General features: G+C 44.9%; 1 protein-coding gene across 1 annotated transcript in view; it reads right to left on the bottom strand.

Moving 5' to 3' along the window:
• The window catches only part of FRMD4B (FERM domain containing 4B), a 147,640-nt gene extending 146,864 nt beyond the window's left edge, over window positions 1–776 (bottom strand). The window contains exon 1 of the mRNA XM_050904631.1: window positions 579–776. Within this exon, the coding sequence (XP_050760588.1) occupies window positions 579–596 (18 nt within the window). The 5' untranslated portion in view covers window positions 597–776. The remainder of the gene's footprint in view (window positions 1–578) is intronic.
• Between the last annotated feature and the right edge of the window lie 12,552 nt (window positions 777–13,328).

The following is a 13,328-nucleotide window of genomic DNA, read 5'->3' as shown; positions in this document are numbered from 1 at the left end:
TAACCTAAATCAGACTCTGACCCTGAGCCATCTAAAATGAACTTGTTGACCTTCCATTAGTGCTCTCAGCCTGCAGAGTGCTCTTCATGGGTACTCTGAAATGACTTCTGGTGAATGAGTCAACTATGCAATTACACTCATGGAGAATCTTGGCCTCTCCATATATCAAGGGACAGAGCCTACAAGCATGTCCACCATGAAACTCATCTGTGATTTAAAGGAGAATGCCATATAACTTCACGAAGATAAAGCCATGTGTTAAATGTTCTCAAAAAAACCACAGTAAGAACGACCATGGCAAAGCTCATCATCTAAGCCACATTTTAGCAGCATGTTTACCCTATGATTCAAATCCTGTGTGTAATCCACACAACATCAATGAAAAAAACATCAGTGTGAAGCTCACCAAAGCCATGAGATGATAAGCTGAACTCCATGATGCCTCCAGACATTGCATCAGCAACACATGCTCAAAACCTCACTTCTACAGTGCAGTAGTAGCAAAAATGCTCCATAGGGTTTAAAGAACAGGTTAGGAAAGTGTTTGTGGTGGGAAAATTTGGTATAGTTGATCTTACCTTTGGCAAAGAGACCATCAGGTAGCAGAGAGGGACAGCAGATCCCTAAAGGACATGGAGCAGAGCATGGCACCACAGTAGAGTAGGGCTCATCCCTTCAGTATCTGAGCAAGGCAGGCCCAGAGCTGGCAACCAGCTTGAGGTAGGAGTCCAGATCACAAAGCAAATTCATGGAGGAGGCAAGGCCTCGGTTAAGCAGGGAATTCAGTCTCTGTGGTGGGGTCCACAGCCAGGCATGGCTGAGCTTGGAACCAGCACCACTCCAACACGACTCAGGGGAAGGACTACATGACCCCAGCTGAGTTTAAATGGGCTCCTGGGCCCATGGGAGTGGGTGGAGGCACCAAGTGAGGCTAGTCAGGGCCATTAAGGCTTATCAGTGCCCTCAGGGCCCTGTCAGAGACCCTTTCATAGCAATTCTGGACAATTTCATACCGTGATTTTAAAGCTTGTTCCGTAGTCAGAAATAGACTCTGCACTTTCTGCAAATATTCGTCTCCATTACATGATAGTGTAGGCATCTCCACTTTCAGAAGGTTTAAAGAAGAGGTCAGAAAAGTGCATGGCAGGGAGGATTCAGACAATACAGAAGGTGTCTGTGTATGAGAAAGGTGGGGGGACAGTAGGCTGCATCAGGAAAAAACATTAAAGCCAGCTATGATTTGTAACATCTGACTTCAGGACAGTGTAACTGCTTCACAAAGATGGGAGGCATTGCAATGAGACTACTCGAGCTAGAGTATGACTCATTTTCTTATCTTCTTGCAACTGAAAGCACAATTTAAAACCAGAAGAAAGGTGTTGGGTTTTTTTCTGGCCCATGCAGGTTAGCATGAAAGGCTGGATTTGAAAGATTTTTATGTCCAGAAGAGGAGCAGCATTTGCATCTGTTTATACTGTATAAACAAACAGACAAAATCTCTGATTAGACCACAATATGATGGGGCTTCCAGAAATTATCCACAAGTGCCTGCCTCATTAGAACTCAAGTTACCTGGGCTCCCACATGTGCTTTTGAAAATCCCACCCTGCTCATTTAAAAAAGACTGTCCGCTACCAGTAGAAAAACTCGTCTGTGAAGGCACTGAAAGCATACAGCATCTCACAGCGGCAAGCCTTTAATTACCACATGGTAATCACCACAGTGATTAAATTGGCATCAGGTTTCCCTCTAACCTCCTATATCTGTACCAAACTAGTAGGGAATCTAGATCAAAAGAATACAAGTGAGGTGGCAACCCACTGCCCTTCATTTCAGGGGTACAGCTGTATAAAAGGGTATTAAATCAGCTTTATTTCTTAGGTATACTTAACGTGTTGCAGCTTAGATGATGATTTCATGGGAAAGGATTAGAACAGTTTGGGTCGTGTTTAATGAATACCATCTTAGATCTACATTTTTGGCTTTCTTAAACCGTAAAGGGTTCCCAATTCCAGTGTTCTTCGCATGTAGCCATTTATTCAAATTGCTTTCTAGACCTTGCAGCCTGTATGCCACTTTACTACTTTTTTCTGTTAATAATCCTACACTTCCCAGATATGGAAATTGTTGTCTTAATCTTAACTGCAAGTTGATTTGTATTCACTGAAGCACGCTGATAATCCACAAGAGCCTATGCTTAAAAATTGCTGCTAAAGTCAGTGTAGCCAATGCAGATGGCTATACATCAAGGATAATCTCCGTGTGGGTTTCACCCATTGCAACAACAGCCCAGTTACAGAGCATCCACTCCCATAGGAACCCACAGGAGGCGAAAAGAGGCATAAATAAATAAATAAACAAACAAACAAACACAATAAATTGGATACCCAGCCTGCCAGCAGATTAAGTCAAGAACAAGTATTAAGTTGTTTGGGTTCCCATTTAAAAATAAATAAATCAAATCTCCCCGTCAATCTGCTTAATGTCTGGCTGACATTAAGCAGATAAGCAGTGATTTAACCTTATGGGGTAGATTTCTTCCTGTGATGCAGAGGTCATGTCATACTTGGAAGATGACAAGTGAATTTTTTAATTTCCTGTCTTGCCATAGGCCAGCGATGTATTTGCTGGAAGGTGAGGGTGCTCCTTCTTTTTCTATTTCGGATGCTCCTAGGGCATTCTGATAGGGGCCAGCAGTGCGAAAACAACGCTGTCAAATGGCACAATGGTGCTGTAAATAATTCCATGCAGGGAAAAGGTCACCTCAATTAAGACAGTATGAAGAGGTTTAATGTGGGACATATTCAGCTGGTCATTCAGTGTTTTCCATACCTGGGAAACCATTCTTCACGGGTCCTTGAATTGCACATCCTCACGGGCTCCACAAGCGCCAGCAGAACCCAACATGCAAAACGATCAAGTGCCACGACAGTCACCCAGGTCTGCTGCACTGTATTTTATTGCTTTGATTTATCTCTCCATTTCTTACGGACTCATTGAGCTTAAATTGGCTTGCACAGTCGAGCTTCCCCAGCCGCTTACCAGACTCTGCAAAAGGTGATTTTTCACTTTGTGTTTAGATGTCAGCGCACGTCCCCCGCACCTGCACCCGCCTGGCCTTAACCCCCAGGGTCCCAGGGGATGCCCACTCCCAACTCCTTCCAGGACTGAGCATCTCTTCTGCCATCCCCTTGCCCCACCATGCGAGATTAACACATGCAGTACCCTTTCCTCATTAGTTTTGCCCTCTTTCCTCTCCCCTCCCTCCTGAAATGAATAAGTACTAAGCCCAAAGTGGAAAGTTCGAAATGGTTATTATGGCCTTCGAGTATTTTGTTTCCTGGGGCACAATTTTCTGATTTTGTGACAGAAGGGTTTTTTTCATTGCTGTTGACACCTCTATCCACAAAATCAAACCGCCTCAAATATATTGTTCAGTAACATTTTCCTTTGTTGACAGCTGATGGACCACAATGACACTGTAAAGAGATCAGCGCAATCCAGTCCAATCCGTTAACTTATTTAAATAATCTTTGATACTGATGCTAGGCTGGCCTGGCACCCTCAATACCTGCCAAGACAACTGCCAGGACAGTTGTGCCATCCAGACCGTCTTAGCTGTGCTAAGATTTTTTGGCAAATAATCCGACTCAGGCTGGTTAGTATTTCCATACTTTCCACAGTTTGGTCCAAACTAGTCAGCCCGAAGCCGCTGATCTCCCTGCCTGTGGTGGGAACTTGCTGTCACTGAGCTGCAGCATCTCCCACCCCACCGCCCTGCGCCGGCATTGACACCGGCTCAGTGGCAGTGGGCTGGATCTAATGGCACAGGCTCTACTAAAGACATCAGAGTTATGCTACCTTATAGCAGAGGAGCATCTCCCTGTTTCTCCCACATCTCCTTGGAAAGCATTCCTGCAGGAATCCTGGGTATGGCCACAGTTGTGCTGCATCTTTCCTCTTCTCCACACAGCAGGTTCTCAGGGTGATTGAGGAGCCCTCCTACCCTCACCATCCCTCAAGCTTTGTTAGCAGCATTTAAACACCCTTCCACTTCCAGCCTGCTTTTCTGGCTCAACTGCTACTTTCCATCCTATCTTAAAGCCTTTTAATTCCAACGTATTCCCTCACTCTCTCCTTCTGTAATTCATTTAGCACAAAGCTGCAGCAAGATGGCTCCCTGCTCTCCCTTCTCAATTTGCTCTGCAGATAGTAAAGATGTTTTTACATCCTCACGTTTACTGCCAGGGAACATCTCTGCTTCATTGCCAGGTTACCTCCTGCAGCCTCCCCCATTGCTCCGCTGCAGGCGTGCTTAGACTGCTTGTGAACCAGCTCCTTAGAGGCCGTAGCTTATAAAACAGCACTTTGGGGTAAGTCAGCATCATTTGGGTTGTCTCAAAAGTGGTGATTTAGGAGATGACGAGAAGGACTTCTGCCCCCTGCACCGCAAGGGGAAGCGGGATGCTGGGGTGCATTGTCACTTCTCATCCCAGGGAGCCCTGAAAATCCTACCTGTGCCATTTCCCACGGAGCAGGGATTGCCCCTGCAATTCCCCGCACTCCAAACATCACACATTTGGATCACTGAGTTTCTAAACCTCACGCAGTCTGTAAATGAAAACTAAACACTCCAGCCTACACATGCGAGGACACAGACGCATTAAATGGCAGCGCATGGAGCTGCGGGCTGTGGGGAGCACCCACGCTAGAAACACTGCGTAGCTGCTTTGCTTTAGGAAGAGGTGATGAGAAACCTGGGGAGAGGGCAAAGGAAAAGCTGTTGTAAAAGGAGACATTTTAGGCCTCACAGAAACAGAAGTCTTATAAAAGAAAGAACCATTTAGGACCAGAACTGCCTAATTTGGAGAAGGGCAGGAGTGTACGTAACTACAGCATCACACTAGTTTCCTATCGAAGAGCCCCAAGCAGAGCTACCCCCAATGGCATTTGTCAGGGCTTTTTCAGCAAGGACATTATTAGCCATCAAATCTTGGGTGCTTTCATGCAAAACACTTATTTTAAGTCCTTGAAAATCTTCTTTTGCACATCTCATTTCAGTTTTTCCTCTCTGAAATGCAATGGCCCAACTCTGCCAAGCTGGAGAGTGCAACAGGCAGCAGAGGCGCAGGAGCCACGGTGGCAGCTGTGTGCAATGCCAGTCCTCTCCAGCCACCGGCACCAGCCAGCGCACCACACGCAAGCATCAGAGCATCTGCTGGTGGTCAAGGCAGTGAATGCTTAAATGGCCACAACCCCCACCTCCCGGTGGCATGTCTGTGTCAATGACAGAAGGAGAGGGGGCTGAGCAATGCAAAAAATCCCATTGCCATGAATATTCATGCGAATTTTTAAGCATGCTTGGTGTGTGTTTGCATGTCCTTTGTGTTCCCTTCTGGCTGAATGCACCAGCAAATGAGTTTCTGACGGACACAGGAGAAAGAGTACCCTCTGATGGGAACTTCGGATTTGTTGTTATTATTTATTGCTTGTGTTGCCATTGCACCTAGGAATTACATCCATGAGCCAAATGAGCTAGGTGCTACAGACACAACCTCTGCCCCGAGGAGCTTGCGTGCTAATGCGAGAGAGGAGAAGCCGCTGCGGAACCCCAGGGAAGAGGAGACTCTGCGCTGGCAGTGGTGGTCAGAGAGATCACCGTGTTCATACCACACTGATGATTCAGTCCTTCTGAGTTTTGGCAGGCAAGGAGGGATTGGGCAGATGACCTTGCAGCTTGGGAGAAAGCCCAAAGGTGCAGGTTGGAGAAGCGAAGTGGGCGATGATGGCTGCCTTCAGAGCTGATGGAGCTTGCGTTGACTTTGGGATGCTGAATGAGAGGTAGCGGCTGGGGCTGTGTCATCAGACCGCATGCAACAGAGACTGGAGGTGTGTTCAACCAGCGGAGCACAGGTCCGTTCCTGCAATCTGCGCATCCTCTCAGAAGGGCTCGAAATTTGAATTTCAAATGTCAAATATCTACAGTGACTCGGTCACCAGGAAATTACCAAGCAAGAAACATTTGTGAAAATAATTTGGTAACGTTGTAACAATCGCTGTAACATTTGGGTAAGAACTCAACCTGTTCTCAGGCAATTTGCAGGTGGAAAGGGATGAATAAATTATTCCCTGTGATTTTTTTTTGCACAGGCTATTTCACAGCTCTTTAGCTGAAATTCCAAACCACTTATTTTTGTTTAACATCCTAACAAAAGAAATATGATTCAGACTTAATGCAGCTAGGAAATGTGTCCTGTGCTGAACCTCTTTTATTGAAAATTATGTGATGTGACTTCAATTACGGAGTCTTTGGTGAATGAAGAACTTTTGCTTCCCTGTAACTGCAAATGTCAGAAGGAGAATTTAACCTGGATGTCGCATTTCTGAGCTTAGCACACCAGGGATGAATTCCTTTTTCTGCAAGAAAAAAAATTCTTTCTGTAAAAATTCAATTATTTACAATGTCTTGAAGGCAGCAACGCAACAACAAAGAGCAGGACACCAACCGAGGCAAGTGTGGAAATTTCCATCATAGAGACAGGTTCCCCTGGACGGCTGAGGACATGATTTGTGGCCGGCTGAAAAAAATACATTGAGAGGCATCACGAAAGCTCTCAACTTGCGTGCTTGAGGAGCTGAAATTGCCCCTCTCTCCCCCCTTTTCTCCCCACCCTCCCTCTCCACTGTATTTCATACGTGTTTAATTTCAAAGGTCCTCCGGGGTCTGGCCTTGGCACCGTGACTAAAATGAAATGTTCTGGCTGGGAGCTGAGGAGGGGGGAGATGGGAGGGATGGGGAACAAAGCCCGCGGGCTGTGCTGCCAGGAAGAGGCTCCCAGGCTGTCACCGCTCCGGCATGACCGACTGCAGACAGCTAATTAACAGTAGACACAAATAATTAACATCTGTGAAGCCAGACAGCTTTGCCTGGGGACCTCTAAGAAGCAAACCTGCAGCTGAGCGGCGCGGTCCATGGGTGCGTGACAAATGCTCGCTTCAAATGATTGAACTCTCTTAGAGGGCAGAGTTCTTCCTACCGGGGTGCTCGTGATGGGCATCACCAGCAAATGCCAGCGTGACATTTTTTAGCATGGGTTTGTAGGCACCAGAGCTGTTATAGATGGCACAAATCAGTGCTACCCTCTTCATTTCTTTCTATTAGGTCACCTTAGGGGTTTAGGAGGCAGAAATTCCTTCCCCGCTGCAAACAGCGAGTGGGTTTTGCTCACGGCAAAGAGTAACCGGGGGGGGAAACCTGTGATAGCTCCTCAAAAGCCAGGCGTGGGTTATCAGTGTCCACCTCAGCATATTGGTGACCTCTCCCTTCTGCACACCCGACTGCCTCGGCAGATGGGGCCTTCAGTGCTTATGACTTTTATGGCGTAATGCTTCAGCGAGAAATTTAAATAAATTACAGCCCTGTAACACAGAGAATGTTTAGTTTTGATGTTAGATAACGTGAAGTTATGTCCTTAAAGCTTTATTCATCAAAATGGATACACACTCTGTCACTGGGAGGGCACCCAGCAGACATGAAAGGTCAGAGATGTGGATTCAGCACTCCATTAAACTGTTCATCCTCAAATCCGAGCATGGGGGGCGTGTTTTTCCCCTCACCCATCACAGGACTGTGATGAAGCTGAATTTGCTGCCCGATCACCCCTGGCACGACTAACAAGGATGTATCGTTGGAGCAATTTACCCAGAGCTGAACAAGCCGAGAGCCTCCTCGTAGCAAGTACCTGTCCTCGGCTGGCAGAGCGGCTGCTGGAAAGCAAGGGGAGGCACAAGGCGTACGTTCAGTACGGAGCCTCCTCAAAGACTAAGAGTCTTCAAATCCACAGCTTTGCCATGCAAACTTGCACTTGCTAAGAAACAGAGACGGCTTCTCAATGTAGACATTTCAGCTACGGAAGGGAATGCTACCTTTAAAATTCCCTCGGGATCGACTAAAAATGCAGTCTTCCTCCAGAAGCGTTTTACCTTCATATATTCATTTATCCAACAGGTAGGGGCAGCCACAGCTCGGGATGTGACTAGACACGCAAACTGCAAAACATAGGACCTGGGCTGCTGAGCCCCATCACAGCCAGCGGGGCTGCTAAATAAGACCCCTAAATCATAACTCCACAGTAGCGCTATTGAAGTACAAATTGCTCTTTGCATGCTCCATGATCATATAATGCAGAAAAGTTCATTTTCATTAGTTTGCAAATAGCTTATAAGACTAGACAAATAGATATGCTTTGCTCTCGCATACTGAATGCTTGGAATATTTGCATATTTAGGTAATGACAATATTTTTTTATGCTGTAGCTTTGCTTGTGGTCATAAATCCATAATACACTTCAAGGCTTTATTGTCCCTCAAAATGTGATGTGCTTCAGTTTTTCCAAGTTATGAGCGTGCATCTGCAATTCATTAAGCAACCCGACCAACACATTTTCCATTTCACAGTCACTATCTTTGTATGACCTTTTTGGTCTGATGACCCAAACATATTTAATAAATTATTAACAGAGATTACATTATTGAGAGAATAGCTGTGTAATTAGTTGAAAGAGCGCTTAGAATTGGGGTTGTTGGGATCTGCCGAAATCAGAGAGGGAAAGTTGTCAGGAAAACTCCATAGGAGGAAGGGAAAGAGCATGGAAAATTTAAACCCAGCATATTTTCAGATAAAAAATGAGTCTCGAATGGTTGCAGTTCATAACTCTTTCTGTGGATTTTAGCTGTCAGATACTTTAAGGACACAAACCTCCATCTCTCTCTGGCCTTGTGTGGGAAATACAAGATTTCAGAGGGAACTGGGTCTTTCCCAGCCACTGAGGTGCAGCTGGGAGCGTGGCCAGCAAAAGGCAGGGTGGACCTGTATTTTAAATTGTAATAGTTACCGTATTCCTCCATTCTCACTAATTTGTTCATGTTTTTTTAGCAATGTCTAGAGGAGAGTCGTGGGATTTTGGGTCTCAGCTGGGTGCTGTGAAGATGCTCCATGTCGATAGGTGCAAAGGCTGGCGTATGGCAGACGGACTAGCAGGTGGGGCTGAAGGACACGTACCCCAGTTTGGGATTAGCTGGTCCAGCAAGGACCTGCTGCCTCTGCACTGGCGCCTTCATTTTCAGAGTTATCCCAGTAGCACTGATTTTCTCTGCTGCATTTTTCATACGCTTTGCCTTGTCCAGCTTTAAATGCCTAAGAGTAAATGGGTTTGCTTGGCCCATGCAGCTTTAGTTTTGTCTAAATCTAACCAGTGAGCTGTAAGTCTTAAAGTAATAAACATTATTAGTGTTCTGATAAATTATAGCAATGTAGCAGGAAAAGCTGTCCATTCTAATCCATAGAAGGCCTCAGCTTCAATCATATCTTATTACTTTCAGAGTATTCAATCTTCATCTCAAATCATTCAGTGGCAGTTTAATCAATACATCAAAATCATGCACAATTCCTTCTACGGAATAGCTTGCATCAGAAGTGGTTTCTGGGTTGTATTCTGGAATCAGGCAAATAATTCAATCAAAGACCTAGTGATAGAAATACTCCTGCAGGAACCTCATTATTTTCCTTATGATTCATCTACACTTCCTGGCCTCAGTTTATACATGACACTGAACTTCAAATAAACTTTCAAATCCTTTCCATACATTAATTCTGAGAGCACCACTGAGATCCAGGTGAGCGTTACAGCTATTTCTCAGAGCAGGTAACCAGAGCAGAGACAGGGGTTAGCATTGTCCAGCTTGGTCACTGTTTTTTGGTTTCACTGTTTCGAGACCGTAGAATCTTACCTGAAATTCAGGTCTTAGCTCTTGGCTTGTTCAAAATCTTAAATCAACGGGCTACTTTGAAAAAGGCAGCCTTAAAAACATGTCTAAGTCCCAACACTAAGGTGCAAATCACCCTGCACTCCAGAAGCATTTTTCCTTTTGTATCAAAGCAATATAATGCTGCCTTTTCTCCCAGCCCTATTCAGGAACGTTTTCTCAAATCCTTATTTCTTCAGATCAGAGATAAAACTAAAAAAATGAGTTTGTCTTCTTCACCTTTTTTCTCGCCTATATCTTTACTTTAATCTCCTGCTTATTTTAATCATACTGCAGATTAGGAGCCCTATTATATAAGGGTCAAAATGAATGTAATCAATCATGGGAAATAGTTATTTGTGATGAAGAGCTTTTTTTTCACTTATTGTCCCTTCAAATATAATAGTGTATTGTCCTGGTACACTCTCCTTGTAGCTGTGTTGAGAAGCCACCAAGAGCAGGCTTCACAAAGTAATGGAGAAGACCCAATTGCAGGCCACACTGAATGGTTTTCAAACGGCAGGTGCCTTGGTGCAGTATCACCCAAAGCCTGTTACCCCACATCTTCCCTCCAGATAAAAATACGATGAGATGCACATGCAATTGCAGTCATCGGGAGCATTTAACCTTGTATGAATTGGATGTGTGGTAAAATAAGCCTGGTCTGATTTTCTTGGTGAATTGAAAAGCATTGCTGGGTGCTGGATGACCCGAGCTTCCACGAGCACTCTGTGAGGCAGCCAGCAGAAAAGTCCCTTCGCTTCCCAGAGCAACCCTCGCGGCGATAATAGCTCATTTAGATTATATATGCCCGTAAAAGCCATATTCTGATAGAGTGATTTAATAGTGAAAAAAAGTCAAAGTAGCAGCTCATCAAGGAAGTGATATGTCACTCTGAGTTATGTGGTACCTCCGTACCTGTCTCAGGAACACATCCTTCGACATGCTGTGAATCACCTACAGAGCTGTGATCCATCCTACGGTTTGAACTGGTGGCAAACAAGCAACGTATATTAGTCTTTCACTAGGACTTCATGAAACTGTCACTGACTTAATGAAATTGTCATCTCTCCATTGGCTTCAAAGAGAGATGGGCTGGGGCCAGCTGTCAAGTTACCATCAAATTACAATAATCCCATTCTTCTTCTTCTTATCAGATTTCCTCTTGCATTTTTAAAGGTGATGGAGAACACAAGCACCTGAATTCTTCTGAGATCAGGTCATTCGCTTGAAGTAATTTTCTACTGCACTTTGTGCATTTCTCTTTTCATCCTCAAGGAAGAGGCCAACAGAGAGCACTGGCTTTTTTTTTCCCAATATGTTACATTTTTTTACATATCAGATTATGCATTGTAAGAAAGCTTAGCAATAAGCCTAGCATGTGTTACACAGGTTGACCTCCAGCTGTGATGGCATGTGCTATATTATAATTGTTTTCTGCTCTGACATATTACATACAGCAAGATGCTGGCCATCTCAGAAGGCACTGACGTTGCTATAATGCGCTTAAATTGTTTTATGAGAACGACAAGGCTCCTGGGGCAGGGGGGGTTGCTGTTGGTGTATTTGGTGCTCTGCTTTTGACAGCACAGCAGGAAAAAAGGCATGTGTTAGCCTATTGCCTGGGGTTCCTTCACCGCCAACAGTCCTCTCTCAGGCAGCATCAGAGGGTGCGGACGCGGCAGTGGTGGTGACGGGAGCCTGCGGCAGCCGCGTGGTTCAGAAGCTGGAGCTAAGTTGGCAGAAGTGTTCTGTCAAAACTGGATGTTTTACTAAAAGCAAAAGAACTTCTTCCTTTGGCAGAAAATTAAGGCCCTTTAAAATAAAACCCAGTCCCTCCTCCCCAATATTTATGCCAAAAGTCAAAGCATTTGATTCTAAAACACAGCGATACGCCTGATGTAGCCTGAGCACCTCATGGCTTCAGTCTCCTATGAACTGGGTTTGCTCAGCAGGCTTCCTGCAGCTGGATTTTCACATCAGCTCCATTTTGTTTTAGATAAAACTGTTTTCACTTTTCGTTTCAAAATACTATTTCCCACTGACCTCCACTGTCTCCAAGGAAAGCCTGTGGACTCCTTCCCTGTGCTTGCTCTTTCTTGACAGTGTGATACCATTAATCCAGATATCCAGACATTACATCCCTCACCCTTAGGCCTCAAAAGGATGCTTTTAGCAGGATATTTTATTCTCCCATTCATAAAGTCCATCCTGGGGTCAAATGGCGAGCTGCGTGTACGTGGCAGAGTGTGTTGGATGCAAGATCAAACCCATCACATGGGCTTGAGAAAGAAAGTGGTAGCAGCAAACGCGAATGACCTGGCTGTGCATCTCACGGCTTTCAGCGGGACCGGGGTTGTCAGCGTTTTGCATTTTTCTCAAGAAGCAGACTAAATGCATCCACACACGCAGCAAATCTCACCCGTGGCACCGCTCAGCACCCGCTGAGAGCGGAGGAGTAACCGATGGGAAGAAAATGCCATTTTGGGGTTACAAGATTATTTTTAACCTTGTCAGATGAAACCAATAAAATAGAAAGGATTATAAAGAAGAGCTGTAAAGCTGAGATTCATAACCCCACAGATTATGTATGACCATTCTGGCTATGTATTATTCATCACTACTATATCATTCTGGCTTTCTGCCTTTTGGGCAAGTCCTACATGCAAAATGCTAGCATAGAAGAGTACTTTTTTTCCTGGGCTTTGCTGTGGGGAGAGAAAATGGTATCATTTGATGGGATCCCACATAACAAGACAACACAGATGAAAAATGAGCAAGCTTGTCACAATGGAGTCAGTGCATTGCTTTTTATACGAAAACCAATTGAGTAGTTAATTTTAAAGTAAATTGCCCTTGTTTCTCATGGTAAGGCATTTTGACATTTGTGTTCACAGTTTCCTGATTAAATGTGAATATTTTGGCGGCATTTGAGTGTAAACCAAGCCAGGTGTTTCAAGGGCTGTATAGATCTAATTTCTATTAAGGTGGATGGCCTGTTACCCTCCGGGCATCAGAGCAGATGAAATCCTTTTTTTTTTTTTTTTTTTTTTTTTTAGAGTAATCCTCCAGTAGAAGCAGCAGCTCCTGATGTTGCCAGAGGCAGTATGTAATGTGCATCACAGGTACCCAGTAAAAAGCTTATCTGCTTCGACCGTAATCTTTTTATTGCACAAAAGCAGATCCTTGAGCACTTTGTGGGGATTTTCAAGCCTCCCCCTTGGCCGGAGGGAGCGAGGGAGCACCCCGAGGAGCACAGGGAGATGGCTCCTCTCTGCTCTAGGCAGCACTGGGGGGAAAACCAAACAGAGAATCCAAATAGGAGGAGAAATGCAGTAAATAGGGAAGGGTAATAGTAAGTTTGAGGGTGGTAGGAGATTTTTCTTTCAAAAGCTGAACTTTGATTGATAATTCCCCGAACTGATAATCCTTAGACAGGTGCAGAGTGAAGAGAACTGGCCATTTGCAAGCTGCAGAAACGCCCAGGTCTGCCTTATTTTCACACGGGTCTCCAGCACAGGCGG

Source organism: Gymnogyps californianus, chromosome 13 (assembly GCF_018139145.2).
Source record: "Gymnogyps californianus isolate 813 chromosome 13, ASM1813914v2, whole genome shotgun sequence".
NCBI lineage: Eukaryota > Metazoa > Chordata > Aves > Accipitriformes > Cathartidae > Gymnogyps > Gymnogyps californianus.
The sequence above is the reverse complement of the archived record's forward strand: the minus strand, read 5'-3'. Positions and strand labels throughout refer to the sequence as shown.